Source organism: Rhinatrema bivittatum, chromosome 8 (assembly GCF_901001135.1).
Source record: "Rhinatrema bivittatum chromosome 8, aRhiBiv1.1, whole genome shotgun sequence".
Lineage (NCBI taxonomy): Eukaryota > Metazoa > Chordata > Amphibia > Gymnophiona > Rhinatrematidae > Rhinatrema > Rhinatrema bivittatum.
In genome coordinates this window covers 165627302-165654534 of record NC_042622.1, presented here as the reverse complement: position 1 = coordinate 165654534, position 27233 = coordinate 165627302, and the positions used below count along the sequence as shown (strand labels likewise).

At 47.6% G+C, this 27233-nt stretch overlaps 1 protein-coding gene across 5 annotated transcripts in view; it reads left to right on the top strand.

The window, feature by feature from the left end:
- Positions 1 to 27233, top strand: part of FLOT2 (flotillin 2) — a 126657-nt gene that overhangs the window by 88674 nt on the left and 10750 nt on the right. For 4 of the 5 annotated variants that reach the window (XM_029611098.1, XM_029611099.1, XM_029611103.1 and 1 more), the window contains one exon: positions 4113 to 4236. In XM_029611098.1, coding sequence (XP_029466958.1) covers positions 4113 to 4236 — 124 coding nt within the window. Of the gene's footprint in view, positions 1 to 3590; positions 3744 to 4112; positions 4237 to 27233 lie in introns of those variants that run through there. The other variant, XM_029611102.1, reaches the window with a different exon arrangement.

Sequence of the window (27233 nt, the reverse complement as noted above, 5' to 3'; positions counted from 1 at the left end):
AGTGGATAGTAAACTTGGCAAAGAGTCACTTGGTGCCGTTGTAGTCCCTGGAGTATCTGGGTGCCCATTTCGTCAAGCAGAAGGGCAAAGTGTTTCTTATGGAGGAGCATGTTCAGAAGCTACAGAGACAGATTCGGCGCTTGTTGGCGTTGCCGTTACCCAAGGTCTGGGATTATTTGCAGGTTCTGAGCTCAATGGTGTCAACCCTAGAGTTAGTACCGTGGGTATTTGCTCATATGAGACTCTTGCATAGTGCTCTTTTGGCTCAGTGGAACACACTTTTGGAGGAGTTTCATCTTCCTTTGCACTTGAGGGAGGTGCATGAGACAACCTGTCTTGGTGGCTTCTAAGTTCCAATTTAGTGCGTGGTGTAGACCTCGAGGTTCCAGATTGGATGGTGCTTACGACCGATGCCAGTCTGGTTGGGGAGCGGTTTGCCAGCAGCAATCCACTCAGAGCTGCTGGTCCATGAAAGAGGCTTTCTGGTTGATCAGTCAGTTGGAGACCAGAGCAGTGTGCTTAGCCTTACAGGCCTTTTTCCCATTGGTGAAAGGCCAGTTGATGTGGATCCTATCGGGCAATGTGACGTCTGTAGTCTATATCAATCAAAAGGGCAGAACCAAGTGTCGAGCAGTAGCCCAGGAGGCTCAAGAGTTGATTCGTTGGGTGGAACATCACCTGGAGCGGATAGCAGTGTTGCACATCACAGGGATCGAAAACGTCCAAGCAGATTTTTTGAATCTCAAGATGTTAGATCCAGGGGAGTGGGAGCTGTCAAAGACAGCGATGCAGCTCATCTGCAAGAGGTGGGGCTCCCCTTACAGGGATCTAATGACAACTCACTGGAATTCCAAGGTGGTTCAGTTTTTCAGTCTGAGAAGAGAGCACTGGGCCGAGTGTGTCAATGCTGTTGTGGTACCTTGGCCTCAGGAGATCCTGCTTTACGTCTTCCCTCCATGCTGCTTGCAGGCAAGGTGTTGTGACGGATAGAGAGACATCAAGGCAAGGTTGTTGAGATATCTCAAGGTTACTAATGACTTTAGAAGGTCTGATCATCTCTTTGTTCTGTTGAGCGGTCCAAGAAGAGGTTTTCAGGCACCTAAGGCTACTATTGCGTGGTGGCTCAAAGAGGCCATTGGGTGAACTTACATATCTAAGAGTTGTCCGGTTCCTGAGGGTTTGTGTTCTCATTCTACACGCTCTCAGGTGGCCTCATGGGTGGAGATTCAGCTAGTTTCTCCACAAGAGATATGCAGGGCAGCCTTTTGGAAGTCTCCGCATATCTTTGCGAAACACTGTCGTCTTGATGTGGTAGTTGCAGGGTCCCGATCTTTTGGCGAGAGTGTTTTGCGAGTGGGTCTCGCCAGGTCCCACCCAGAGTAGGGAGTTTTGGTACATCCCAGGCGTCTGGATTGATCTGGGTACGTACAGGAAAGGAAAATTGGTTCTTACCTGCTAATTTTTGTTCCTCTAGTACCACAGATCAGTCCAGAACCCGCCCGATCTGTAGAAGGGGAGAGTCAACTGCTCATTCTGTTTTCTTGGTTTAGGAAAGGCAGACTTGTTTAAAAAAAAAAAAATGTGGTTTTTGGGTTGGTGTTTAGGCTTGGGTACAGGTCAATACTGAGGAGCTGCAGGTGACACATGGGGTTATGTAGCAGTGTCAGTAAAACCTTTCTCTGTCTCCATCTGCTGGCAGGGAGGCTAAACTCAGGAGGTCTGGACTAATCTGTGGTACTACAGGGACGAAAATTAGCAGGTAAGAACCAATTTTCCTTTGTGTGTGCTACTTTTTTAAAGTCCAGTGAGAAATTACAAGGTCTTGTTAAAAGTTGCATCCCAAAGATAAAAGCAAGGACTCTGATCACTGTGCAGAAGAAGAATCATACAGTTCCCCTTGCAATAAGTACATTTCTATTAGAATACATTCCTGAAGATATTTACGTAACTTTGCTGAAGCTTAAGCCTGAGAACAATGTTACAATAACTTCATTCTGTTTTTGCAGTGCCCTATAAATTCCCTGCTGAAATTCTATCATTTTTAATAATGTTTCTTTGAACTGGTTTTAAAATATTTCATTGTAGCTTATTTTTCCACCCATGTAATCAACTCTATTCTCAAGAAGACCAGGTATATACTAACCCCTTTATCCTGACAGCTTTCCGTTTGTTAACAAGGTGGAAGATGCTGAAAGCTTGGGCTGTCTTTCCATCCAGGAGGAATAACCTTTATAAGACCTACTTGCCCCATGAATATCCCTGTAGTCCCCTTGGCACTGAAGGCGTGAGAGGAGAATAGTCCCTTTTGTTTGGAACATGTAACCTAGGAGTCCTGGTGAGAAGGACGATTGTAATAGAAGGCTCATTCACGGGACCTGCTGGGCCAGGGGAAGGTCCTCTTCTCTTCCTGCTTTCCTGCTCTCCAGTCTCCTCCACACTTATCTTCCGTTTCCTCCATAGTTTTCCTGACTCTGTCTATTGTTTAGTTTCTTTACAGAGCAATGGGTTTTCACTCAAGACATCGAAGCAGTTTACAACCAGAACAAGTCCAAAAAAGAATAGTACATAATTAACATCAAAACAGAACAAAAACCTAGAATTAAGACTAATCCAAACAATACAATCATCATCAATAAAAAGCAGATACAATTAGCCTATTGACTAATCTAAGTAGCAGAGGCTTACCCAAAGAGCCAAGCTCCAACCCCTTCCCTAAATCGGCTACATGAGAGATGTAGAGGAAGAGCATTCCAAAGAGAGACGGTGCCTGGGGGGGCTAAAAGCAGAGGGATGAGTGGGCTCAGGTCTAATAACAGATGGAGGAAGGAAGCATCAATGTAGATTTAGATGGTAGTAATAAATCTGACAAAATGGACAATCCCTATAAAGACATCTAAACACGAAGGTCAAGAGTTTAAACCTAACCCAAAAAGCAACGTAGCTGCAGGATTTTGAAACGATTGATTGTTTTAAAGATGCCACGGTAATACAGTGGTTCAAACAACTTCAAATCAATGAATGGGTTACTGTTTTGAGATTTTGGAGCCCTTTTTTCTCTAAAGGGCCGTAACGGAAATAAAACTAAGGTAGAAAAAAGGTGGCATGAGCTGTAGAGGAAGTGTAAATATGCCTGGTAAGCCTAGAGTGTAAATGTAATTAGTTTCCTTTGATGGGACGTACACAGCACCAGGCCTGGAATGTGACCCTTTTCCTAGCAGGTTCTGAGCTGTATAGAGTGGAAAGGGCTCCACTTACAAAAGCTTGGTTCTCCTCTGCTAGGTTTCCAGCTCAGTAGTTAGAAACCAGGCAGCAGCTTGGACTTCATGCCTGTCCTTTTGATAAGAACATTTTGTCCTGTCCCAATAATCTTAAACTATAGCAATAATGATGAAGGGAAAGCTCAGAGATAAACGCAGTTTATTTTACTCTACCCCAGACTGGATTAATCATTAAGAAAGGTTGGAAATCATGTGAGAGGTGCACATACCTCTGCCACGCTCTCTTTCTCTCATTAACTTGGCAGCACCAAGCTGACGTGAGGCTTGCCACTTCACTGTCCCATCTTTTGCTTTCTTTCTCAGTGAAGCATAGGATTGAGAGGCAGCTTTGTCTTCATTTGACGAAATCTTTCAAAGTGCCTGCTGTACTTGTTGCTTTCCATAAATGTCAGGGATCACAGAAGAATCCTGACTACAGTTCACTTTTTGCTTTGATGACTGCTGTTAATAGTATCCATGCATTGGGTAATAACCAGATATTTCTTATTTCTGTGATGGGTGTGCAGTGCAAGGTGGAAGGGTGGAGTAAATTCTCTGCACAGTTGGCTATTGGCACAGTAAAAATAGATTGAGTGCCAGCATTTTTAACGTAAGCAGGATGGTGTGTGCATTGCATTATGGGGCAGTTGCAGCATGGAATGTATTGCTCTGTGTATGGGGCAGACTCTGACCATACAGGAAGAGGGATTTGTATTTGGCCGTAGTTTGGGACATTGGTGGGCAAGAGAAGAGGATGACCTCTTGCTGCTTTTACTCTAGAGGATATTTGCTGCTGCTGCCCACTCTCAAGTGACAGCTTTCATTATTGAAACTTGTTTGTTTTTCTACCTGTAGGTAAAAATCATGACAGACATGGAGCTTTTGGCTGTTGCCTGTGAACAATTCTTGGGGAAAAATGTTCAAGAAATAAAAAATGTCGTCCTTCAGACCCTGGAAGGACATCTGCGATCCATCTTGGGTAAAAAAAAAAAAAAAAAAAAAAGCACTTAGACTGTAATAAGCTGCCTAGTCACATTTTTTCAAAGTTCTGACAGTTTTTCCATTTTGGTGAGAGATTTCTATCCTTCTGTAGTAACTCAAGCTTCCCTGCACACAGTTTTACCAATGCACCGTAATCCTGGCCTGCTGCACCCACCCCTCCCTGTCTTTTTCACCATTGAAACTCCATGCTCCTCCTTCCCCTCGCTCCTGCCCTGCAGTGCACGCACCTCAGTCCTGCCCTGCGGCACTCCTGATTTTCCAGCACTGGGATCTCTGTCTATTCTTGCATCACTGCCTATCGTTTGAAACCAGACTCCTGGCAGCATTTCCAATCCATCCGTAACCCTTACTGTTCTAGCCTTGGTTAGCTGCATGCAAGAATGGCAAATAGGAGAACTGGCAAGGTAGGAGAACTGGCAAGGTAAAGAGTGAAAACTGACACTACAAACATTTAAAAACATTTCATTCTTGATCCGATTGCACCGAAATAAAGGTCAGCAAAAATGTAAGGTGATACCTTTTTCTTTGGACTAACGAGGAGATTTCATGACTGTTTTTGAAAGCTGATATTCCCTTCCTTACTACACTTGTGGCTCGTTCTGTTTGGACCCTAACACGACAACCGCACGATGATCCTGGTTGAAGAAATACTGTGCGCCCATTGTCCTCTGCCTGCTAGAGCACACCTGGAGGCGTCTGCATAGCCACCACACGTTGGGGTGGGGAGGGCATTGCTGACCTGCAAGAGGATTTGTTTTCTGAAATAAGTAGCCTGGTGAGCAGCAAAGTTTCCTGGGTAACTTTTAGCAGAGTATATTCAATGCGACAGTCTCCCACTGAATATTCGGGTAAAGTTACCTGGGTGACATTTCCGCTAACTGGCTTTCTCAGTGTGAACCTTTTTTCTTTAATTGCATCCAACATTTTTTTCCAATGTTTTGTCTTAATAACTGATTTGAGGGAAAGGGGGGGGGAGGGTCAAACAGAGCCGCATTCTCCTATTTCTGTTTGTCTAAATTCAGTAATATAGTTAAAACCATGGTTGGTGGGATCAGTGGGACTAGACTGAAAATCAAAATCTCTAGCTATCCCACTGGATAGAAATCTTCCCATTACTGTAAAGAATGTGAGCTAGAAGTTAGAACAATGAGAAGTCTAATCCTGCTCTTCACTAACTTGGGAATTTGGCTGGTCGCCTTCTTTTCCTATCCCTCAGTTTACTCAGCTACTTGAATATTTGCACTGTATTTCTTCTTACATCTCACCTTGTGAAGAAGCATGATTGTTGCATTGGTAGCTAGGGTTTCCATCCCAGAGGCGGTCGTATGCATATTTCTTGAGGATAAATGTAACACTTTGGGGTGCTCTCTGGTTGAAAGACTCTAATGACAAGCACGTACAATGGAGGCGCAGACATGGGCCGCATGATGCTGTCTCATGCCAGCATAGAGGATGTTTCCTGCACATTCTAGGAATGGACACAGTGTAAAGCCCAGAGAAAGTCCACTGAGCTTTTTCTTTTGATCCCAACAGGCCAGGCCTAATCGGGTAGCACACTGCATGTCTTGTTATGCCCTGGCAGGTCTAGGCCTATATTGTTGGAGCTGTGGTGACATCAGATATGTGCAAAGCTGTGACATGGAATTCAGGCTACACCTTCACCAGTCACCTCTGCCTGGGTAGGGCCTCCCTTTAGGATTCTTAGTTTGGGCTGGCCATCCTTCAAGGCCTGTTCATGGATTACAGTGCAACTCTCTCAAAAGGCCCATTTTTATGGTTTCAGATTGTCTGTCCTGTTTGGTGTTCCTTGTTTTATTTTTTAAAAAAGGGGAAAAAATCCCAAACTGGAGGTTCCTGCCCCAAAACAAATGTTTTTTGTGTTCCGCTGGTGAAGGCTGTTTGTCTCCTTTTAGCTAAAGAGACTCATGTGTTTGGCTCCATTGCATCTTGTCCTCAGAAAGCAGCTATTGCAGATAAGTAATTTTCTTTCTTTGACAGTAGTTCAACGAGCCACACAACCCATGCTCCTGTTCTGCACACCTTTCTTTCTCAGTTGTGAGTATGTGTTCAGAGGCATACAGAAACCTGCTACCCTTGCCTAGAAAGCACGGAACATGATCTGTGGTGGCAGGAGATGCATGTGTGTGGCTCATTGCACAGCTGTCATTGGAGAACACATTTTACAGGTAAGCAGTTTTGTCCAGATTGATTGCTTGTGCTTCTAAAGTACCATAGAGAAAGAAAATGAAGAGGTTAAAATGAATTGCCATGATGGATCTTCAGTGAAAATATTTGATCCTAAAGCGCACTCCTCTCTAGCTAGCGTTCGGTGGCTGTACATTATTAGTGACTGGAGGGGGAAGTTTAAGGAAATGCATTTGGAGAGTAAGCTGTGTATGCAGACAGTTTCCATTTGTTAAGATGAATCGATGGCTACTGCAGCTGCCTCTGCAAGAATACTTACCCCACGTTGGCTATTAGGATATAGAAGAGTCAGCCAAATTGTACAGGGTCCTGGAGTTTCGTTTTAGGATAACTGATTTCAGGAAGAAGACGGTGGTGGCTTTCTTAATTATGGGATTGTTGGATTACTGTAATGTTTGTGGATGGGGGTGTTAATTGCTATGAGTAAGAGACTTCAAGGCATTCAGAATAGTGCTGCTGGTTTGGTGTGTGGTAAAATAGATATGAGGAAGCCTCTCTGTTAGTTTCATTGTATTGGTTGCTGATAATAAATTGATGATGGGTTTTTCATTGAATATGAAGTAATGGTCCAAAGTATATTTGACAAATTGGAACAGTGTTCGCCGGGGCAGACCCTACAGTCATCACAGTAAAGTGTGTAAGTTACGACTTTGGAACAAGCTTCCAGTGAATACTCAAAGGTTTTGAAAACAAGTTTCTCCTAGGACAAGCAGGATGGTAGTCCTCACACATGGAGTGACATCATCAGATGGAGCCCCGGCACAGAAAACACTGAGCATGCCATTATTCATGCGTCCACGTGGTGTCCCTCTCCAGTCTCCTCTTTTCTGCGGAGCTATCATCTCGCGGTTGTGTGTTCAAGTAATTTTCCGTTTTGTTTTGACTATTCCTGCGCCGGGATCCCTCTTCTTCCTATCGGCTTAGTTAATAGGGCGATGCGGTAAGTTTTCTCCCTTCTGTGCAGTCGATTCCCAGTGGTATCGACTGCACAGAAGGACACTAACCCCTCACCAGGTCTTTTTATAATGGCGTCATCGGGATTTCTTCGATGCCCCTAGTGTCTGTGGACCATGTCTCTCATGGATCCACATGAGGTATGTATCCTCTACCTGGGGCCATCACACGAAGTTAGGAAGTGTCGTTCGTGAACTTAACCAGATCAGTCCAGAAAAGTGGGTTGTGTATCCCTACCAGCAGGTGGAGTCAGAGAGCAATTAGAACTTTGGGCACTGCTACATAACGAGAGTGCCACCTGCAGTCACTTGGTATTTCTCTGACTCCAGCGGGTGGTACAGATGCACACCTGCAGTCTTTAGTTATATTTTTTATTTAGTTAATTTGAATTTAATTTTTTGGTTTAAGGTCGCTTCCTGAGGTGTTGGGCACCTTCGTGGGCCATCCCTCAGTAGAAGCCAGGTGTCCAGGGAATTGGATATTCCTGTCAGGGTTTCGCCCGCCACAGTTCAGTGGCTGATGACCAGGGGCTCCTGGCTACTCACCACCGTCTCTGCTACAGCTGCTCCCTTGTCTCCTGCAACAGCTTTTTCTCTGTGTCTTGGTAAAGTTGAATTAAAAAGGAAAAAAAAAAAAAAAGAGCTGTTTTCACTGCGGCTGACTGACAGTTTTCAGTGCTGAGGTAAGGAGAGGTGCAGGAGAGACCGGGTCTTTTAAGGCCGGCCGGGGAAGCTGTCAGCAGTGTTCCCCTCAGCTCCCGGGACTCCAGGTCGTTTTCTGAGGGCAAGGCTGAGTTTTTCTCCATGTGCCTCGTTTACTCGCTGCTTCCCTGCTGTGGGCTTTGCGATTTCACTATAGACAGGCTCCTTTCCCGCGGCACGGCTGCGCGCGTTTTTTTCTCCTCAGCCGGTAGTCTCTTAGCCCGCAGCACGAAAAGTTTGTTTTTCTGGCCCTGCCTGACTGAAATTTTCTCCATATTGCGGCACCGAGCGTTTCTTTTTTTATTTGCGCTCTTTTCTACTTCACTTCAGACTATCTGTGCGCTGCTGCGGATGGGACCAAAAACAGAATCGCAGGCCTGCCATGCCTGTGGGTCATGTGGCCAGGCTTTAGATGCAGTGTGTTCCCCGGGGTTAGAGGACTCTTCAGGGCTTCTTGCCTCCTCCCTCTGGGAGGGAATGTCAGTCTCACCTTCGGCTTCGCGAGAAGAGGATTCTCTGCCTGTTCTAGCCCCGGTGAGGGAAGACCTCACCAGGGGAACTGATGATATCACCCCAGCCGACTCTCCAGTGGGGAAGGGGGACCCGGAGGGGTTTTCCTAAGAATTTGTCCTCCTTATGCACAAGGATTTCTTGGCAAGGAAACACTCGGCGGTAAAGCGGCCTGGTCTCCTGGGGGCAGGTTTGGACCTGCCTGAGAAAAGAGGTCAGGGTACGGACCCTCGTCAGTGCTTCCCTGATCAGCCTCACTCCACAGGGGATTCTACCCAAGGTACGCGAGATCTGATCCCGGGGTCTGGGGCGACGCCGGCTTTTGGGGTAGTAGGGGCGGCAGACCCGGATCCGCGGCCGAATCCGTCTGATGTGGATACTGATGATCCGGATGAGCCTGATGACCCTCCTGCGGAGGGAGATGACTCCAGCGTGGTGCATTCGTTCAAGCGGAATGAGTTAAGACCCCTTATTCCCCAGGTCCTTGAAGTTCTGGGACTTAAGGTTTCTCAAGAAGAGTCTGACAACGAGGGCGTCAATCCAATCCTCGACGGCATTAGGGGTCCTACAACATCTTTTCCTCTGCCTAAAAAGGTTCGCAAACTAGTGACCCGGGAGTAGGAGACTCTGGATTCCGGCTTGAAGGTGGGCAGAGCTATGGTGAAACTGTACCCGTTATCGTCTGATGTTTTGGTTTTACTGAAGATTCCAAAGGTGGACGCCGCGGTCTCGGCAGTCACAAAAAAGACCACTATCCTGTTGCTGGGGCAGCTACCCTTAAGGATATGCAGGACCGCAAGCTGGAGATCCAGTTGAAGCGAGCATTCGAAGTTGCCACGCTAAGCCTTCGGGCAGCGGTTTGCGCTAGCCTCATGCAGAGGGCCTGTCTGTGTTGGGTCCAGGAGTCGGCTGCTGGAGCCGGTATGGGCAACAGTGGGGCTCTGCAGTCCGCCCACCTAGAAGCAAGCATTGCTTATGTTGCTGATGCTTTGTATGATCTGGTGAGGACCAAGGTCACCATACCTCTCGACGAGAGGTATGGTGTCCTTGGTGTCAGCGTGGCGTCTCCTCTGGCTGCGAAATTGGGCAGCAGATTTGTCCTCCAAGTCCCAGCTTTGTAATCTACCCTTTAAGGGCAATCTCCTGTTTGGGGAGGCTCTGGATCAGCTGGTAAAACTGCTTGCTGAATCCAAGGGCAATCTGTTGCCGGAAGATAAAAGATCTTCTAAGAAAGTCTTCCCTCCTCGAGCTAGGTTTCGGGACTCTCGCCACTTCAGAGCGGGTAGATACTCCGCACCTCCTGCTTCTAAACCTGCTTCAGGGCACCAGCAGTCCTTTCGAGGGGGTCGCTGGCCTGGAAGAGATTAGGGACATCTTGGTGCAGGAAGTGACCGCTGGGTCTTAGAAGTGATCAAAGACGGGTATGCATTGGAGTTCTCTTGCCCGGTCCGGAAGGTTTTTGTGGAGTCCCGAGTGGTCTCAAGTGTCAAGCGAGAGGCGGTCCGGGTGACTCTACAACAACTTCTCAAGCTCAAAGCTATTGTCCCAGTTCCGGAAGCTCAACAGGGACGAGGTTGGTACTCCGTGTACTTTGTGGTCCCCAAGAAGGAGGGCACGTTTCGGCCCATCCTCGATCTGCAGAAAGTGAACCGTTGCCTTCGGGTTTCTTGCTTTCTTATGGAAACCCTGAGGACAGTGATGGCCGCGGTTCGAAAAGGGGAGTTTCTTGCTTCTCTGGACCTCACAGAGGCGTATTTACACATTCCAATCCGGCTGAATCACCAGAGGTTTCTGCGGTTCAAGGTCTTGGGACGACACTTCCAATTTCGAGCCCTCCCATTTGGTCTCGCAACAGCTCCTCGCACGTTCACCAAGGTGATGGTGGTGGTGGCGGCCTTCCTTCGTCAGGAAGGAATCTTGGTCCACCCGTACCTGGACAACTGGTTGATTCATGCGAAGTCTCGGGAGGACTGCGAGAGATCGGTGCACATTGTGATGTTCACATTGCGATCCCTAGGTTGGGTAATCAATGTGCAGAAGAGTCACTTGGAACCCACTCAGAAGTTGATTTATCTCTGAGCACAATTCGATACCTTGCTGGGCAAAGTGTTTCTAACAGCGGACCGAATAGGGAAGTTGCAGGAACAAATACATTCCCTTCTTCGAAGGAACAATCCCACAGTGTGGCATCATCTTCAGGTCCTGAGCTCCATGGCTTCAACCTTGGACTTGGTTCCTTGGGCATTCGCTCACTTAAGACCTTTACAGCGTGCGCTCTTGTCGCGCTGTAGCCCAGTGTCTGAGCAATTCCATCTACCAATGCCTCTACTTCTGGAATCCAGAGCCAGTCTGTCATGGTGGCTGTCACTGGACAATCTGGAACGGGGGGTGGATTTGGACACTCCGAATTGGCTGATAATCTCCACCAATGCCAACCTCTCAGGTTGGGGGGCATTGTGTGCAGACAGGTCCGCCCAAGGGCTCTGGTTGGCAATGGAAAGATCCTGGTACATAAACTGGCTCGAGACCAGGGCTATACGTCTGGCCCTGCGGCCGTTCCTTCCCTGGATCCAGGGCAGAAAGGTGCGAGTCTTCTCGGACAATGCGACAACGGTGGCGTACATGCCTGTTACTCCACCTCTTCAGACCACCTTGTCTTGGTGGGAGTGCCTACCCAATTTGGAGCAGGGTGTTCCTTTCCAGTCTCCCCTTCCCAGGTTGTGCTCACTATGTATGCATCAACCCAGGGGTGGGGTGCCCATATGGAGAGCTTCTGCACACAGGGCCTGTAATCTACTCAGGAAGCTCAGTGTCAGATCAACTTCCTGGAGCTTCGAGCGATTTGTTATGTGCTCTGGGCGTTCCAGAATCGCTTGTCTAACAAGGTGGTTCTGATCCAGACCAACAACCAGGTGGCAATATGGTACATCAACAAACAGGGAGGTATGGGATCGTTCCTCCTGTGTCAGGAAGCAGTTCAGATTTGATCATGGGCTCGGTCTCAGGGCATGCTGCTTTGGGCCATGTACCTTGCAGGGAAGGAGAATGTGGTGACAGACCGCCTCAGCCGGGCATTCCAAGCCTACAAGTGGTCCCTGAATCTGGCGGTGGCGGACCGGATCTTCCGCCTCTGGGGAGTCCCAGGCTTGGATCTCTTTGCCTCTCTCTGAAACAACAAAGTGAAACAATCCTGCTCCCTGTTCAGGGGGGATGGCAAACCAGCCACAGACTCCTTTGCCTGTCATTGGGTCAGGGGCCTACAGTACGCATATCCTCTGCTTCCGCTGCTGCTGAAGATTCTTCTGAAGCTCCGGCAGGAAAGGGAAACCATGATCCTCATAGTCCCTCATTGGCTGAGGCAGATCTGGATCCTGCTCCTGTGGGATCTATCAGTCCGGGAGCCGATCAGTCTGGGAACTTCCCCAGTCCTCGTCATGCAGGATCAGGGCAGGCTGCGACATCCCAACCTCAGGGCATTTTCTCTAATGGCCTGGATGTTGAGAGGCTAATTCTGCAACCCTTTGATCTGTCAGATGATGTGTCTCGAGTCCTGATATCGCCCAGGAAGCTTTCCACTAGGAAGTCTTATGGCATGAAGTGGAGGAGGTTTGCCGTGTGGTGTGAGCGTCATGGGTTAGATCTGTTCTCTTGCTCTACACTGAAACTGCTTGACTATCTGCTACGCCTTTCAGATGTTGGCTTGAAGACCAGCTCTGTCAGGGGACACCCGAGTGCCATCGGGGCCTACCACCAGGGGGTGAATGGTTCACCCATCTCTATGTGGGACATTTCATGTGAGGTCTGATTCAACTAAAGCCTCCTCTGTTGTGTCCTGGGACCTTAATGTGGCATTGGCTTAACTCATGAAGGATCCTTTCGAACCACTGCGCACCTGTGACCTGAAGTACCTGACCTGGAAGGTCATGTTTTTGGTTGTGGTCACTTCGGCATGCAGGGTCAGTGAGCTTCAGGCATTGGTAACATACCCACCATACACGAAGTTCTTTCATGATAGGCTGGTTCTGCTTAAGAACATAAGAACATGCCATACTGGGTCAGACCAAGGGTCCATCAAGCCCAGCATCCTGTTTCCAACAGTGGCCAATCCAGGCCACAAGAACCTGGCAGGTACCCAAAAACTAAGTCTATTCCATGTTACCGTTGCTAGTAATAGCGGTGGCTATTTTCTAAGTCAACTCAATTAATAGCAGGTAATGGACTTCTCCTCCAAGAACTTATCCAAACCTTTTTTAAACCCAGCTACACTAACTGCACTAACCACATCCCCTGGCAACAAATTCCAGAGTTTAATTGTGTGTTGAGTGAAAAAGAACTTTCTCTGATTACTTTTAAATGTGCCACGCACTAACTTCATGGAGTACCCCCTAGTCTTTCTATTATCCGAAAGAGTAAATAACCAATTCACATCTACCCGTTCTAGACCTCTCATGATTTTAAAACACCTCTATCATGTCCCCCCTCAGCCATCTCTTCTCCAAGCTGAAAAGTCCTAACCTCTTTAGTCTTTCCTCATAGGGGAGCTCTTCCATTCCCCTTATCATTTTGGTAGCCCTTCTCTGTACCTTCTCCATCGCAATTATATCTTTTTTTTTTTTAGATTCGGCAACCAGAATTGTACACAGTATTCAAGGTTCAGTCTCACCATGGAGCGATACAGAGGCATTATGACATTTTCCGTTTTTATTCACCATTCCCTTTCTAATAATTCCCAACATTCTGTTTGCTTTTTTGACTGCCGCAGCACACTGAACCGACGATTTCAATGTGTTATCCACTATGACGCCTAGATCTCTTTCTTGGGTTGTAGCACCTAATACGGAACCCAACATTGTGTAACTATAGCATGGGTTATTTTTCCCTATATGCATCACCTTGCACTTATCCACATTAAATTTCATCTGCCATTTGGATGCCCAATTTTCCAGTCTCACAAGGTCTTCCTGCAATTTATCACAATCTGCTTGTGATTTAACTACTCTGAACAATTTTGTATCATCTGCAAATTTGATTATCTCACTTGTCGTATTTCTTTCCAGATCATTTATAAATATATTGAAAAGTAAGGGTCCCAATCCAGATCCCTGAGGCACTCCACTGCCCACTCCCTTCCACTGAGAAAATTGTCCATTTAATCCTACTCTCTGTTTCCTGTCTTTTAGCCAGTTTGTAATCCATGAAAGAACATCGCCACCTATCCCATGACTTTTTACTTTTCCTAGAAGCCTCTCATGAGGAACTTTGTCAAACGTGTTCTGAAAATCCAAGTACACTACATCTACCGGTTCACCTTTATCCACATGTTTATTAACGCCTTCAAAAAAGTGAGGCAAGACTTGCCTTGGGTAAAGCCATGCTGACTTTGTTCCATTAAACCATGTCTTTCTAATTGTTCTGTGATTTTGATGTTTTGAACACTTTCCACTATTTTTCCTGGCACTGATGTCAGGCTAACCGGTCTGTAGTTTCCCGGTTCGCCCCTAGAGCCCTTTTTAAATATTGGAGTTACATTAGCTATCCTCCAGTCTTCAGGTACAATGGATGATTTTAATGATAGGTTACAAATTTTTACTAATAGATCTGAAATTTCATTTTTTAGTTCCTTCAGAACTCGGGTGTATACCCATCCGGTCCAGGTGATTTACTACTCTTCAGTTTGTCAGTCATGTCGACCACATCTTCTAGGTTCACCGTGATTTGGTTCAGTCCATCTGAATCATTACCCATGAAAACCTTCTCCAGTACGGGTACCTCCCCTACATCCTCTTCAGTAAACACAGAAGCAAAGAAGTCATTTAATCTTTCCGCGATGGCCTTATCTTTTCTAAGTGCCCCTTTAACTCCTCGATCATCTAACGGTCCAACTGACTCCCTCACAGGCTTTCTGCTTCGGATATATTTAAAAAAGGTTTTACTGTGAGTTTTTGCCTCTATGGCCAACTTCTTTCCAAATTCTCTCTTAGACTGTCTTATCAATGTCTTACATTTATCTTGCCAACGTTTATGCATTATCCTATTTTCTTCTGTTGGATCCTTCTTCCAATTTTTGAATGAAGATCTTTTGGCTAAAATAGCTTCTTTCACCTCCCCTTTTAACCATGCCGGTAATCGTTTTGCCTTCTTGGACATTTTTTACTTTTGTAGCTGCTCCTTTCAGTTTTTTTCTAACAATTTTTCTCATTTTATCAAAGTTTCCCTTTTGAAAGTTTAGCACGAGAACCGTGGATTTGCTTACTGTCCCCCTTCCAGTCATTAATTCAAATTTGATCATATTATGTTCACTATTGCCAAGCGGCCCCACCACCATTACCTCTCTCACCAAATCCTGTGCTCCACTGAGAATTAGATCTAAAATTGCTCCCTCTCTCATCAGTTCCTGAACCAATTGCTCCATAAAGCTATCATTTATTCCATCCAGGAATTTTATCTCTCTAGCGTGTCCTGATGATACCTTTACCCAGTCAATATTGGGGTAATTGAAGTCTCGCAAAGTACAAATAATGCAGATGAATATTCGATCCTAACAAAATACTCCAAACAGCGTATTATGGTTGCCCCCCCGTAAAGGCCGTTTCCCGGCCTTTACGGGGGGGCAACTTTGCTGAACTTTTGGGCAGGATTGAGCAGCGCTGGATTTTCCTATTGGACACTGTCCATCCTAAGGGCTTGAATCGCGATATCGAATGGTTCCTATTCACTTAGACACACTAGCAGGGTTGGCTGGTCTCTGTACTGCTGGGGTGCACTGCAGGGTCGGGAACCAATGAATGGAGTCCTCGGACTCACGTGGTTGGTTCTCCTGTAGGTTTTGGCGCCATTCTCTTCTTTAAATACCTGTCAACTATGAAGGGCATTGCGCTCCCTGTCACTATTTGAATGCTGTTGCCAGGTATGTGTCATTATTGTTCTCTGTATCTTATAAGTTGTGTATTATATGTAGGTCGGCTGTAAGTCCCTCAATTTTCCTGACTTTTGTCAATTTGTTTGTTTTACAGTTTTTGTGTGAATTCCTGTATGGCGATCCCCCCCGATGCAGCCCGCGGCGAAACACGGGACCGTGTCGGGGGACGCCATTAAGCTGGTGTTCGTTTAAAACTGTGGAGTTGCCTATTGAAATATAAAAACTTCTTAACCATAATACGCTGTTTGGAGTATTTTGTTAGGATCGAATATTCATCTGCATTATTTGTACTTTGCGATATTGCCTGAAGTGCAGATCTCGCCCATCCGTGGTTTCTTGGTAATTGAAGTCTCCCATTATTACCGCACTACCAATTTGGTTAGCTTCCCTAATTTCTCTTAGCATTTCACTGTCAGTCTCACCATCTTGACCAGGTGGACGGTAGTATACGCCTATCACTATAGTCTTCCCCGACACACAAGGGATTTCTACCCATAAAGGTTCAATTGTGCATTTAGTCTCATGCAGGATGTTTATCCTGTTGGACTCTATGCCATTCCGGACATAAAGCGCCACATCGCCTCCCGGGTGCTCCTCTCTGTCATTGCGATATAATTTGTACTCCGGTATAGCAGTCCCATTGGTTATCCTCCTTCCACCATGTTTCTGAGATGCCAATTAATTTTGTCACCATTCACTGCTGTACATTCTAATTCTCCCATCTTCTTAGACTCCTGGAATTAGCATACAAACATTTCAAAGTTTGTTTTTTGTTTGTATTTTCATTCTGCTTTTAATTGATAGGGATAAGTTAGAATTTTTTAGCTCAGGTGAGTTTTTAGATACAGGCACTTGGACTACTTTTCTTATTATTGGAACCTCACTGTCGGGATGCCCTAATTCTAATGCATCATTAGTATCCTTTGAAGATACCTCCCTCTGAACCATGAGCTGCTGAGCGACTGTCCACTTTCCCCTTTGTTCTAGTTTAAAAGCTGCTCTGTCTCCTTTTTAAAGGTTAGCACCAGCAGTCTGGTTCCACTCTGGTTAAGGTGGAGCCCATCCCTTCGGAAGAGACTCCCCCTTCCCCAAAAGGTTCCTCAGTTCCTTACAAAACTGAATCCCTCTTCCTTGCACCATCGTCTTATCCATGCATTGAGACTCCGGAGCTCTGCCTGCCTCTGGGGACCTGCGCGTGGAACAAGGAGCATTTTAGAGAATGCTCCCTGTTCCACACACCTTAAATTCCTGCCTAAGGTGGTGACAGATTTCCATCTGAACCAGTCAAACGTCTTCCACCTTTATTTCCAAGCCTCATTCATACCAGGGTGAATGAGCTCTGCACAGCTTGGATTGCAAGAGAGCCTTGGGCTTCTGCCTGGAGCGAACAGCAGGCCACAGGCAGTCATGTAACTCTTCATCTTGTTTGATAAGAACAGGTTGCGGTTGCTAAGCAAACCCTGTCTAACTGGCTGGTGGATTGCATTTTATTCTGCTATGTGCAAGGGGGGCTGCATTTTGGGGGCCATGTCAGTTCTCATTCTGTCAGAGCCATGGCAGCTTTGGTGGCACACCTGACGGTGGTCCCTGTGTCTGAGATCTGCAAGGCGGCAACGTGGCATTCCCTCCACACTTTCACTGATCACTACTGCTTGGACAGAGAAGGCCGACACAATAGCAGCTTCGGCCAGCCTGTCCTCTGGAATCTCTTGCAGCTGTAGAACCCAACTCTTCCTGCCTAGGGCCCTTTTTTCAGGTTCAGGCTTTTTCCCGCTGTTCCCAACAGACCTGTGGTGTTGTGCCCATTGGCATCTGGCTGGGTACCTGTTAGTCTTGCTTGTTGTTAGGGAACAGCCTGTAGCCAGGGATTCACCCATGTGTGAGGCTACCATCCTGCTTGTCCTAGGAGAAAGCAGAGTTGCTTACCTGTAACAGGTGTTCTCCTAGGACAGTCTCACAAAACCTGCCTGCCACCCAACGGAGGTGGGTTTCTCCTATGTTTGTTATTTTATTTTTTCATAATTCTATGTTACGAGACTGAAGAGAGACCCTGCGTGAATTGGAGAAATTACTTACCTGATAATTTTGTTCTCACAGGACAAGCAGGATGGTTGTCCTCACAAATGGGTGACATCGAGGATGGAGCCCAACCACGGAAAACTTCTGTCAAAGTTTCTGGAACTTTGACTGGCCCCTACTGGGCATGCCCAGCACGGCACCAACCCTGCAGCCAGCAGGGGTCCCCCTTCAGTCTTCTTTTTTCCGCGCAGCATTAGCCACGCGGTTAAGGAGCTCTTACCACATTCCTGACAGGAATTTCTTCACAGATTTCTTTGAAGTAAAATTCACCCCACAGGGGTCCCCCCTCTATCTAAATTTAGCCTGCGGTACTTCGGTAAGTTTTTTGCCGTTTTTCGCCGCTTACCGACGAGTTTGGCCCTCGCAGCCTGCTGGCCGTCGACCGTCCCGTGGCTAAATTTTTGTTCAATGGCCATTGCTTAGGGGTTCCGTCGGTGCCCAGACTGTACGCGCACCATATCTATCACAGACCCTCATAGAGTCTGTGTATTATGTTTAGGGAGTGAGCATGATGTCCTGACTTGCACCAAATGTGCCCTTATGACACCAAAAGGTTGCAAAGCCAGAATGGAGAAGATGGGACTCCTGTTCCATGCTCACACTCCGACGCCGTCCATTGCATCGACGTCCTCGGAACCGGCACCGTCGAAGTCACACCATCGTCGGCAACCTCCCAGTGACCGTCTGCCATAGACGTCTCCACGGCCATCGACTCCCGTCCCTTCCCCCGAGGATCGAGGGGATCGGAGGGAGAAGCATCGTCATCGACATCGCAAGTCTCGGACCGTTGAGGAATCGAAGTCATCGACCTCTGTACCGTCCGAGCCTCCACCGAAGAAGTCGCGATCAGAAGCGGCACTGTCCACTCCTGTTTCTGAGACACCGAGGCAACCCTCACCCCATCGGGGTTTGGGAGCCGTGATTCCACCGGTGATGGTGGTCACTCCGACTCAGCCTCAGCCTCCCTCTTCCGCGGAGCCGGGTCTTGTTACCCCAGGTCTCCGGGAAGAACTGGACCGGCTGGTCCAGGAGGCCATCGATAAGGCAATGCAACGGTTCCAGATTCCATCGGCACCGACTCCGGCACCGAGACTGGAACCGGTCACCGACCCGATTCCAGCAGCGCTGGCACCGCTGCTGGCCCGGATGGAAGCGCTCATGACCGCCCTTCCACCGGTGATACCTGGGTCACAGACAGCACTGGTACGCTCCCCGATGCCAATCTCATCTGGTGGAGAAACACCGTATCAAATTCCTCCTTCGGGAGTGGTTCCATTGATGCCGTGTCGTCCCTCGCCACCGATACATTCCTCCGGGGCGATACGCACATCAGCTCCATCAATGCCTTCGATGCCGGCACCGATGCTCCGAAGGTATTTTCGATGCCCCCGTGATTCCTTCGGGTTTCTCGGAGCCTCAACCGGGGCCTTCAGGTATCCAACCCCCTCGTGGTCCTACAGGTCAGCAACCTGATCCTTATGACACCTGGGGTGATGATACTTCCACAGATACCGATGATTTACCTTCACCACCCTCTCCTGCTGAAAGCAGAAAGCGTTCTCTTCCTGAGGGACCTCTCTTTCATCAATTTTGTGAAGGAAATGTCGGAATTGGTCCCTTTTCAGCTTCAATCGGAGCAAGATGACAGGCACCAAATGATGGAGTTACTCCAATTTCTGGATGCCCCAAAAGTCATCACTTCCATTCCAATTCATCAGGTTTTTCTGGACCTTCTAAAAAAGAATTGGGAAACTCCTGGATCTGTTGCTCCAGTAAACAAAAAAGCTGACTCTACTTACCTGGTACAGTCAGCACCTGGCTTTCAAAAACCTCAGCTAGACCACCACTCTGTTGTGGTAGAGTCAGCTCAAAAGAAGGCTAAAAGAATGAAGCCATACTCATCCATACCTCCTACTAAGGAAAACAAATTCCTAGATAGTATAGGCAGAAGAGTATACCAAGGGGCCATGCTCATTTCCAGAATAGCTTCTTATCAGCTGTATGTGACCCAATACAACAGGGTCATTTTCAAGCAGATTCAAGAATTTTCAGATATCTTACCAGAACAATTTCAACACCACCTTCAAACCCTCGTAACTAAGGGATTTGAAGCTGGGAAGCATGAGATAAGAACATCTTATGACATCTTCGATGCTTCCACTAGACTGTCTGCTACGGCCATCTCAGCAAGATGCTGGGCTTGGCTTAAGTCTTCTGACCTTCGCCCAGAGGTTCAGGACAGGCTCTCCGACCTGCCCTGTTTAGGGGATAATTTGTTTGGTGAGCAAATTCAACAAATAGTTGCTGAATTGAAGGATCATCATGAGACCCTTAAACAGCTCTCATCGATTCCTTCTGACTTCCCTTCTAAACAACCATTTAAGAAGGAGCTTAAAAAGTCATTCTTCCGTCCACGGAAGTACTATCCCCCACAAACAAAGTCTAGGTCAACGAGGCCGTATCAAAAACCTCAGCCTCGCCAACCTCGAAAGCAAAAGCCCACAGCAGCCCCGCAACCAGGCCCTGCATCGGGGTTTTGACTTTCACTTAGAGAGCAGATGCTTAATCCCTCTACCAAGCATACCAGTAGGAGGTCGATTAAGCCACTTTACAGAAAAGTGGAATCACATCACCACAGATCAATGGGTGCTAGCGATCATTGCACAGGGTTACCATTTAAACTTCCTAACTCTTCCTTCGGACTCTCCACCTCTGCAAGCATGGAGACTTACCTATCACTCTGTTCTTCTAGAGCAGGAAGTTTCCCTTCTCCTCCAGTCAAACGCTATAGAACCCGTTCCTCTCTTGCAACAAGGACTAGGGTTCTATTCCAGGTACTTTCTGATCCCAAAAAAGTCAGGAGGACTTTGACCAATCCTGGACCTACGGGCCCTCAACAAGTACCTTCACAAAGAGAAGTTCAAGATGGTAACCCTAGGCTCGCTTCTCCCTCTGCTGCAAAGAGAGGACTGGCTCTGCTCTCTAGACCTGAAAGACGCTTATACCCACATTGCGATTGCTCAGGCTCATCGCAAATACCTCCGGTTTCTAGTAGGGCCAAAACCACTATCAATACCGAGTGCTCCCATTTGGCCTAGCATCCGCACCACGCGTATTCACCAAATGTCTCGTAGTGGTTGCAGCGTTCCTCAGGAAGGAAGGTGTCCACGTCTACCCCTACTTGGACGATTGGTTAATCAGGGCCCCAACCCAGCAAATCGCTCGGTCTTCACTGACCCTGACAATTCGAACTCTAATATCTCTAGGCTTTCTTGTCAACTACGAGAAATCCTACTTAGTCCCATCTCAAACCTTATCCTTCATTGGAGCAGACTTGGACACCTTACAGGCAAAAGCCTTCCTTCCTCATCAGCGTGTCCAAACCCTTGTGTCCCTAGCTTGCCAGTTGCAGTCTCAACGTACAGCAACAGCTCGCCAATTTCTTATTCTCTTGGGACACATGGCCTCCTCGGTTTATCTGACTCCAATGGCCCGTCTGGCCATGAGAGTCATGCAATGGACTCTGAAATCACAATGGATCCAAGCCACTCAGCCTCTGTCGACCATTGTCCACATCACCGACGCACTCCGTCTGTCTCTGGCCTGGTGGCAGAATCAATCAAACCTCCTACAAGGCTTGCCTTTTCATCCACCAGATCCTCAAATAATTCTCACCACCGACGCTTCCAACGTCGGCTGGGGAGCCCATGTAAACAGTTTACAAACCCAAGGATTCTGGTCTCTAGAGGAAGCCAAACACCAGATAAATTTCCTAGAGCTTCGAGCAATCTGATACACTCTCCGGGCTTTTCAAGATTGCCTATCAAATCACATAATCTTGATTCAGACGGACAATCAGGTGGCCATGTGGTACATCAACAAGCAGGGAGGCACAGGCTCCTTCCTTCTCTGTCAGGAAACTGCGCAGATTTGGGCAGAAGCCCTCTCCCGTTCGATGTACCTCAGGGCCACCTACTTGCCGGGGGTGGACAATGTCTTGGCAGACCGGCTGAGCCGTGTCTTCCAACCACACGAGTGGTCACTCAATCCCTTGGTAGCGACCTCTCTTTTCCAGAAGTGGGGTTATCCCCACATAGACCTCTTTGCGTCCCCTCAGAACCACAAAGTGGAAAATTACTGCTCTCTCATTCGGAGTCAGCACTCTCGGCCCAGGGATGCTTTTTCCCTCACCTGGACAACCGGTCTGCTTTATGCATTCCCTCCACTTCCTCTTCTGTCGAAGACTATCATGAAGTTACGTCAGGACAAGGGAACCATGATCCTGATAGCACCGCACTGGCCACGCCAAGCGTGGTTTCCCATACTCCAGGATCTCTCCATCCGCAAATACCATTCCCCTGGGGAAAAATTCGCATCTGATCACTCAGAACGACGGATGCCTCCTCCATCCCAACCTCCAAGCCTTGTCCCTGACGGCATGGATGTTGAAAGGTTAATCCTACTGCCACTTAACCTTTCGGATTCAGTTTCTCATGTCCTGATTGCTTCGCGAAAGCCTTCCACAAGAAAATCTTATTCCTATAAATGGAAAAGGTACACATCATGGTGCACTTCTCAGTCCCTTGATCCCCTTTCCTGTCCAATTCCTAAATTTTTGGACTATCTTTGGCATTTATCTGAATCAGGTCTAAAGACCTCTTCCATTAGAATGCATGTCAGTGCGGTAGCCGCCTTCCATAAAGGTATCAGGGGTGTCCCTATTTCAGTACAACCCTTTGTAACACGCTTTCTAAAAGGCTTGCTCCATTTGAAGCCACCTTTGCGTCTTCCGGCCCCATCTTGGGACCTTAATCTGGTTCTTGGTCACCTTATGAAACCACCTTTCGAACCTCTTCACTCCTGTGACCTTAAATATCTCACATGGAAAGTGATTTTCCTTTTGGCTATCACTTCAGCTCGCAGGGTTAGTGAGTTACAGGCCCTAGTTACCTATCCTCCTTACACTAAACTCCTGCAGGACCGGGCGGTACTCCGCACTCACCCTAAATTCTTACCTAAGGTAGTTTCGGAGTTTCATATTAATCAATCCATCATACTACCTATTTTCTTTCCCAGGCCCCACTCCAACCCAGGGGAACAGGCTCTGCATACCCTCGACTGTAAATGGGCTCTAGCATTTTATCTAGACCGAACAGTTGCCCACAGGAAGAGCACTCAATTATTCGTCTCTTTCCATCCCAACAAGTTAGGGCAACCTGTGGGTAAGCAAGCTCTTTCCTCCTGGTTGGCGGACTGCAACTCTTTTTGCTATCAGCAAGCTGGCATTCCTTTTCAAGACCGTGTTAAAGCACACTCTGTGAGGGCCATGGCGACTTCAGTAGCACACCTTCGATCGGTGCCGCTTCCTGACATCTGCAGGGCTGCTACCTGGAGTTCTCTCCATACCTTTGCAGCCCACTACTGCTTGGACAAAGCCGGAAGACAGGATTCCATCTTCGGCCAATCTGTCCTGCGTAACCTTTTTCCAACATGACATACCAACACCCTTCCGCCTGCCCGGTGGGGTGCGGATGCCCTCTACCAAATTCTACCCCAGTTGTTGTGCCTGTTGCACGCCGTTGGGTACATTTGGTGCATGTTCGGACATCCTCAGCTAGGTACTCACCCATTTGTGAGGACAACCATCCTGCTTGTCCTGTGAGAAAGCAAATGTTGCTTACCTGATGTAACAGGTGTTCTCACAGGACAGCAGGATGTTAGTCCTCACGAAACCCGCCCGCCGCCCCGCGGTGTTGGGTTCGTTTTTTATTTTGCTTTTTCGGCACTGCCTGTAGCTTTTAAACAAGACTGAAGGGGGACCCCTGCTGGCTGCAGGGTTGGTGCTGTGCTGGGCATGCCCAGTAGGGGCCAGTCAAAGTTCCAGAAACTTTGGCAGACGTTTTCCGTGGTTGGGCTCCATCCTCGATGTCACCCATTTGTGAGGACTAACATCCTGCTGTCCTGTGAGAACACCTGTTACATCAGGTAAGCAACATTTGCTTTTTCCTTAGTGTAGACAGATGGACTCAGGACCAATGGGTATAGTGTACTCCTGATAGCAGTTGGAGATGGATCAGATTTCAATCTGATGTCAGCCCCTAGTACATATACCCCTGCAGGAAGTGCAGCTCTTCAGTATTCTTCTCGAAAAGCATTGTGGATATATGTGTGACTGACTAATTTGATTAACTTGAATAACTTTATAACTTGATTAACTTGATCTGGTTTAATTGGCTATAGCTGGAGACCGCCAGTGCCTTCAACCGGAAAGCATCGACACCTGGTAGGATGGGTGTCCAAAGTGAAGGAAAGCATGGCTTACCTTTGTATCATTCGAAATTCCATAAGTAACGGCAGCCAAGGGTGGGATGCTGAGTCCATCTGTCTACACTAAGGAAAACGAAATTATCAGGTAAGTAATTTCTCCATTTCCTAGCATGTGCAGGTGGACTCAGGACCAATGGGATGTATAAAAGCTACTCCCGAACCGGGTGGGAGGCTGCCCATGACCCACTTAGTACTGCCCTTGCAAATGCCGTGTCCTCCCGAGCCTGAACATCCAGGCGGTAGAATCTGGAGAAGGTGTGGATGGAGGATCATGTCGCTGCCCTGCAAATCTCGGCGGGTGACAGCATTCTGGTTTCTGCCCAGGACACTGCCTGGGCTCTAGTAGAATGGGCCTTGATCTGTAGAGGTGGTGGCTTGCCTGCTTCTACGTAGGCCGCCTTGATGACTTCCTTGATCCAGCGGGCTATGGTTGTCCACGAAGCCGCTTCCCCTTGTTTCTTCCCGCTGTGGAGGACGAATAGGTGGTCCATTTTTCGTACGGGTTCCAACATTTCCAGGTATCTGGATAGGAGTCTGCCGATGTTGAGGTGACTTAGACTACGGGCTTCTTCCGAAGTCTTCGACTCATCTGGCGATGGTAGCGAGATGGTTTGGTTAAGATGGAAGTGTGACGCCACTTTGGGAAGGAACGAAGGGACCCTGCGTAGCTGGATGGTTCCCAGGGTGAGCCTGAGGAACGGCTCCCGGCAGGACAGTGCTTGTAGTTCTGAAATGCGGCGGGCTGAACAAACTGCCAGCAGGAATACTGTCTTTAACGTTAACAGGCGGAGGGACAGACCTCAGAGGGGTCTGAACAAGGTTCCTGCTAGAAAATCCAGGACCAGGTTGAGATTCCAAAGAGGTACCGGCCACTTTAGTGGTGGGCGGATGTGTTTGACTCCTTTCAGGAAGCGTGAAACGTCTGGGTGAGAAGCTATGCTGTCGCCCTCGCTCTTGGGGCCGTAGCATGACAATGCAGCCACCTGTACCTTGATGGAGCTGAGGGACAGACCCTTCTGTAGCCCGTTCTGCAGGAATTCCAGGATCACGGGAACTTTAATTGAGCGCGGTATGATGTCGTGGTCTTCGCACCAGGCTTCGAATATTCTCCAAATCCTTATGTATGTTAGAGATGTGGAGAACTTGCGAGCTCTGAGTAGGGTGTCGATTACAGCCCCCGAGTATCCGCTCTTTCTCAGGCGAGCCCTCTCAATGGCCAGGCAGTAAGAGATAATTGAGCTGGATCCTCGTGGAGGATCAGTCGTTGTTGAAGCAGGTCTCTGTGTGGGGGCAGTGGCAGGGGGGTCCCTGCCAGTAGCCTTCTCATATCTGCATACCATGGTCTTCTTGGCCAGTCCGGGGCCACCAGAAGTACTAGTCCCCTGTGTAGCTATATCTTGTGAGTTGTTGCGCCCAATAGGGGCCACGGTGGGAAGGCGTATAAAAGAGTCCCCTGTGGCCATGTCTGTACCAGGGCATCGATGCCCTGGGATTGAGGTTCCCGCCTGCGGCTGAAGTACCTGAGTACTTATGCGTTGGACCAGTTTGCCAGAAGGTCCATGTCTGGTGTTCCCCATTGGTTCACTATCATTTGGAATGCTGCGGTCGACAGCTTCCGTTCTCCTGGGTCTAGACTTTCTCTGCTGAGGTAGTCCTCTGTGTTGTTGTCTTTCCCGGCGATGTGGATGGCCAAGATCTCCTGGAGATTTACTTCCGCCCACGACATTAGGGGGTCTATTTCCAGAGACACCTGTTGGCTTCTGGTCCCCCCCTGGCGGTTGATGTAGGCCACTGTTGTGCGTTGTCCGACATTACTCTGACCGCTTTGTCTCAGAGTCTGTGAACGAACCGTAGGCAGGCTAGTCTGACTGCCCGCGCTTCTAGACGGTTGATGTTAAGAACACAAGAAACATAAGAAAATGCCATACTGGGGCAGACCAAGGGTCCATCAAGCCCAGCATCCTGTTTCCAACAGTGGCCAATCCAGGCCATAAGACCCTGGCAAGTACCCAAACACTAAGTCTAGTCCATGATACCGTTGCTAGTAATAGCAGTGGCTATTTTCTAACTCAATTAATAGCAGGTAATGGACTTCTCCTCCAAGAACTTATCCAAACCTTTTTTAAACACAGCTATACTAACTGCACTAACCACATCCTCTGGCAACAAATTCCAGTTTAATTGTGCGTTGAGTAAAAAAGAACTTTCTCCGATTAGTTTTAAATGTGCACCATGCTAACTTCATGGAGTGCCCCCTAGTCTTTCTACTATCCGAAAGAGTAAATAACCGATTCACATCTACCCGTTCTAGACCTCTCATGATTTTAAACATCTCTATCATATCCCCCCTCAGTCGTCTCTTCTCCAAGCTGAAAAGTCCTAACCTCTTTAGTCTTTCCTCATAGGGAGCTGTTCCATTCCCCTTATCATTTTGGTAGCCCTTCTCTGTACCTTCTTTTGAGATGCGGCGACCAGAATTGTACACAATATTCAAGGTGCGGTCTCACCATGGAGCAATACAGGGTCCCAATACAGATCCCTGAGGCACTCCACTGTCCACTCCCTTCCACTGAGAAAATTGTCCATTTAATCCTACTCTCTGTTTCCTGTCTTTTAGCCAGTTTGCAATCCACGAAAGGACATCGCCACCTATCCCATGACGTTTTACTTTTCCTAGAAGCCTCTCATGAGGAACTTTGTCAAAAGCCTTCTGAAAATCCAAGTATACTGTATCTACCGGTTCACCTTTATCCATATGTTTATTAACTCCTTCAAAAAAGTGAAGCAGATTTGTGAGGCAAGACTTGCCTTGGGTAAAGCCATTCTGACTTTGTTCCATTAAACCATGTCTTTCTATATGTTCTGTGATTTTGATGTTTAGAACACTTTCCACTATTTTTCCTGGCACTGAAGTCAGGCTAACCGGTCTGTAGTTTCCTGGCTTGCCCCTGGAGCCCTTTTTAAATATTGGGGTTACATTTGCTATCCTCCAGTCTTCAGGTACAATGGATGATTTTAATGATAAGTTACAAATTTTTACTAATAGGTCTGAAATTTCATTTTTTAGTTCCTTCAGAACTCGGGGGTGTATACCATCTGGTCCAGGTGATTTACTACTCTTCAGTTTGTCAATCAGGCCTACCACATCTTCTAGGTTCACTGTGATTTGATTCAGTCCATCTGAATCATTACCCATGAAAACTTTCTCCATTACGGGTACCTCCCCAACATCCTCTTCAGTAAACACAGAAGCAAAGAAATCTTTAATCTTTCTGCGAT